General features: G+C 47.3%; 1 protein-coding gene across 1 annotated transcript in view; it reads left to right on the top strand.

The window, feature by feature from the left end:
* Positions 1-3,043, top strand: part of LOC104292057 (trefoil factor 2-like) — a 4,065-nt gene extending 1,022 nt beyond the window's left edge. Inside the window, exons 2-4 of the mRNA XM_009891379.1 lie at positions 106-252; positions 1,847-1,996; positions 3,027-3,043. Of these exons, the coding sequence (XP_009889681.1) occupies positions 106-252; positions 1,847-1,996; positions 3,027-3,043 (314 nt within the window). The remainder of the gene's footprint in view (positions 1-105; positions 253-1,846; positions 1,997-3,026) is intronic.
* Positions 3,044-3,505: the final 462 nt, after the last annotated feature.

Below are 3,505 nucleotides of genomic sequence, written 5' to 3'. Positions count from 1 at the left end.
GGGAAAGATCATTGTTCCCAGGGGACATCTGATAAATGCGCCTCTGCAAACGAGCATGCAAACTGACACCCAGTAACTTTAACTTGCTAATTCTGTCCTGAACAGCAAGATGTCAGTGTAAACTGGCCCCCAGGGAGCGGAGGAACTGCGGTTACCCAGGAATCTCAGCAGTGGACTGCAGGAAAGCTGGGTGCTGCTTCAACGCTTCAGTCCCCGGCGTTCCCTGGTGCTTTGCTCCTAAACCGAAGAGAGGTAATATCTCTGCCAGAAACACTGATTTACCTAGTGTCGTGTTATGCAGAAATGTGTACAAAATGGGAGCAGCTCTGCTTTTCCTCTTAGGCCAACAAGTTGGGCACAAACCTCTATTAGAAGACCACTGGTAGTAAAATGCAAAGTCAGACCTGGCTTACCCACCAGTCTTTGGCCTCATCTTCTTCACACAATATATTTCCTCTTCCTTCAGGCTTCTAGTTATCAAATAACCCATGCTGATTATTTAAAAACATTTCACTTCCATTTGTGGTCTTGTTCAACAGTAGAGCAAGGGATCCTCAGCACTTATTTAAATGGGTTTTCTATGTGGCTGAGGAGGACTTCAGCACGGTCTGTCAAAGCCCTGAGTAGATGAGTGCCTCTGTAGTTTTTTGGCACCTGTACAAAAGACCACAGACATGCTGTAACTTCTAGGTTTTTTGCTCTTTTCTCTATCCTGTTTTGATCATTGCTACTTCCTTCCTGTTCTCCAGCATAATTCCACTTGGTGGTTCTTATTTTCTCTCCCATTTTTGCTCCCGGTCTTCATTCAATGAAATCACCAAACTATCCCAGGGGAAATCCTTTTCTCCATTAGATTGTTCCTTCCAAAGCTTCTAAACTCCTGCTTCCAGTTTTTGCCTTTGTTTTCTCAGAGGGAATAGAGCTACTCTCCCAGTCCTTGAAGGACTGGGTGTATATTTTACATGACTGCTGAATGTAAGCTACATTTGCTGGGCTGGCTGTGCAACTCCTTAGGAGAACTTCAGGACAATTTCAGCAGTTGTACAGCTGGAATGAAAGGAATCGAGAGTGCAAAGACAACGTTAGCCAATAAAAGGATTTGATATGAATCAAGATTGGTCAACAGGGCTCAGAATTGTCAGAGGAAAAAAAATAATTTTGCAGTTGAACATTGTTTGCATTTCATGAGAATCTTGAAAACCAAATGGCAGCAGTTTACAGTGTTATTTTCATAGAATTGCTTTTCTGAGCAGAACTGTTTCAGGAGAGAGGAAAACTGAATTATTCAGGCCAGGTGGTATAACCTCTTTACCTGTGATTTTACTTTTAATTGCCTGGATGAGCTTTGATTTCCTGCTAATTGACCTACCTCCTTTCCGTAACTCAAGCTGGCATGCAGAGGAGGCTGGTTTTTCTTCTGCTCACGTTAGCCAGGCTGATCTGGGGTTAGCATTGGGTCAGGTCATGAATACACCCTGGTCCAAGGCCAGTGTTTGCAGTACCATTACAGGAGACAGTCGGCTCTTGACCCCATTGCTGGATCTAGGAAAGGTAAATCTGGGTTGCTGTCCACCAGGCACTTCCAGGGGCGACTTTTGCTCCCTCTGACCCTTGGGGTGCCGCAGCAATTCCTCACCCTTTGGTATTTAGCTTTGCCTAACAGGCACGGTAAGGATTTGGGTGAATCTGCTGCCTGAAGCGGGTGTGGAGAAGGTCATCATGGCTGTCACGTTCACTCACTGGCCTCACCTAGGTGGCCTGCCTTTTATTTATGAATTATGCTGCCAGGTAATCAGAGCATCAAGTAACACGGCCTCCTTCCTTCCTTCGTTTTTGCTTTATGCAGTTAGGAAAGTATGCCCCAATGACTCTTACGCCAGGATAAACTGCGGCTTCCCCGGCATCACGGCTAAGGACTGCGAAAGGAAGGGGTGTTGCTTCAGGCCACATCCCGCTGGTGTCCCCTGGTGCTTCTACCACCGCGTGGTGGAGGAAGGTAAAGTCCTGCATGAGACATCATCCCCTGTGTCCCCGTGGACGCACCACAGCACCTGGCAGGGTCCGTGCTGAGCCCGGGCTTGGTGTGCTCTGCCGGCCTGGTGTGGTGGGAGGCCACACTCGAGACTGAGCAGGATGGGGTCCCTCACCTTCCCCGTGCAGGTTTGGAGCTTCCTCACCCACAGCGTGAGTGGGGGAGAGGCAGAAAAACCCTAAAAAGACCGTGTTCTTGCACCACGGGGTGGGTGTTGCTGATGCATCTGAGCCAGGGAGCTGTGGGCAATGTGGCTGCACGGGTGCTCTGGGCTCAGGTGTGCGCTCAAACCCACAGCTAATGCGATGGTAGAGGTGCAGCTATCAAACTCACATCTATTTTATCCCGAGAGATAAAAGGCTTTGCTTTAGAAACGTGGAATGAAACTTACGGAAATTTCTGTTCCCCTACTTTTGTGTTTTTAATTGGGATTGACCTTTCAGCATATCTAACGTAGATAACCAATAGCCTCAGCCAGTTCTAACACACCCCACAGTGTATTTTTTACTCAAAACAATTCATCGTAATTTGGTTTTACTGATCTGAATCATAGTTAGGAAACACAAGTACGTATTGGGGAGGGAGGGGAAGCAAGTGCTAAAAATTTGCCTTTTTGATGTCCTGCATCTAGGCAAAACACTCCCTAGCACCTTGTGTAATTCATGGAGAAAAAATGTCCCTTAATCTGCTTCTCCTCTTTACCTCCCCAGCTTGTTAGAGAAACTTCCATGAAGAACCTTGCAATCTTTGGACCTACTCCAAGAGAAAACAGCAGCCGGAGGTCCCAACTCAGACTTTATAGTTTGCAAGAGCTATGATTTCCTGGTCATTTTTACCTTGGATTGACTGCCTTCTGATGAAAAGTTACTTGCAGCTTTTATTCCTTCAATAGGCTAGTACTGTGCAGGTTTTCACTGTAATAAAAGAACTAAGACACCATTCGTGAGTTCCCTGCTATCTTTATTTTAAAGCTGTGTGCTTCTTTGTTTCCCAGGAAATGCAGGATCTTAGCAACCTGCCGATGAGAGAGTAATCACACTTCCGAAAGGACACATGGCACTCAGCTCTTTGTGTTAGTTACACTTCAATCTTGCAAGTGACTGCTTGGATTTGTTAGCTGGTATGCGGCTTCACACAGCCACTCGCCCTTCTGAATACCGAAAATATACAGGGTTTCCCTTTATATAGCTACAGCTGTGGGGTTGTTGTTTTTTTTTTTCCCCTCGAGACATAGGGAACGGTACCTTTGTTAGCTGACCACCGAGCTGCTCTGACTCGGAGACCTCCTGCTCTCTGCATTACGGTGTCTCTGATGCTGCCAGTCCCTCAGTGCTGCTACCAGCGGGGCACGGAGCAGCTCAGGAAGGCAGGTGGCCACTGGGGACCCTGCCTAACCCAACACGGGCCCCGGCTGTCCACCCAACATGCAGCTGAAGCACTGGGCACTCTCACTGTTAACTGGTGTCTCCACAA

The sequence above is a fragment of the Charadrius vociferus genome, unplaced genomic scaffold, assembly GCF_000708025.1.
Source record: "Charadrius vociferus isolate BGI_N301 unplaced genomic scaffold, ASM70802v2 scaffold298, whole genome shotgun sequence".
Lineage (NCBI taxonomy): Eukaryota > Metazoa > Chordata > Aves > Charadriiformes > Charadriidae > Charadrius > Charadrius vociferus.
This window is presented reverse-complemented; position numbering and strand designations above follow the sequence as displayed.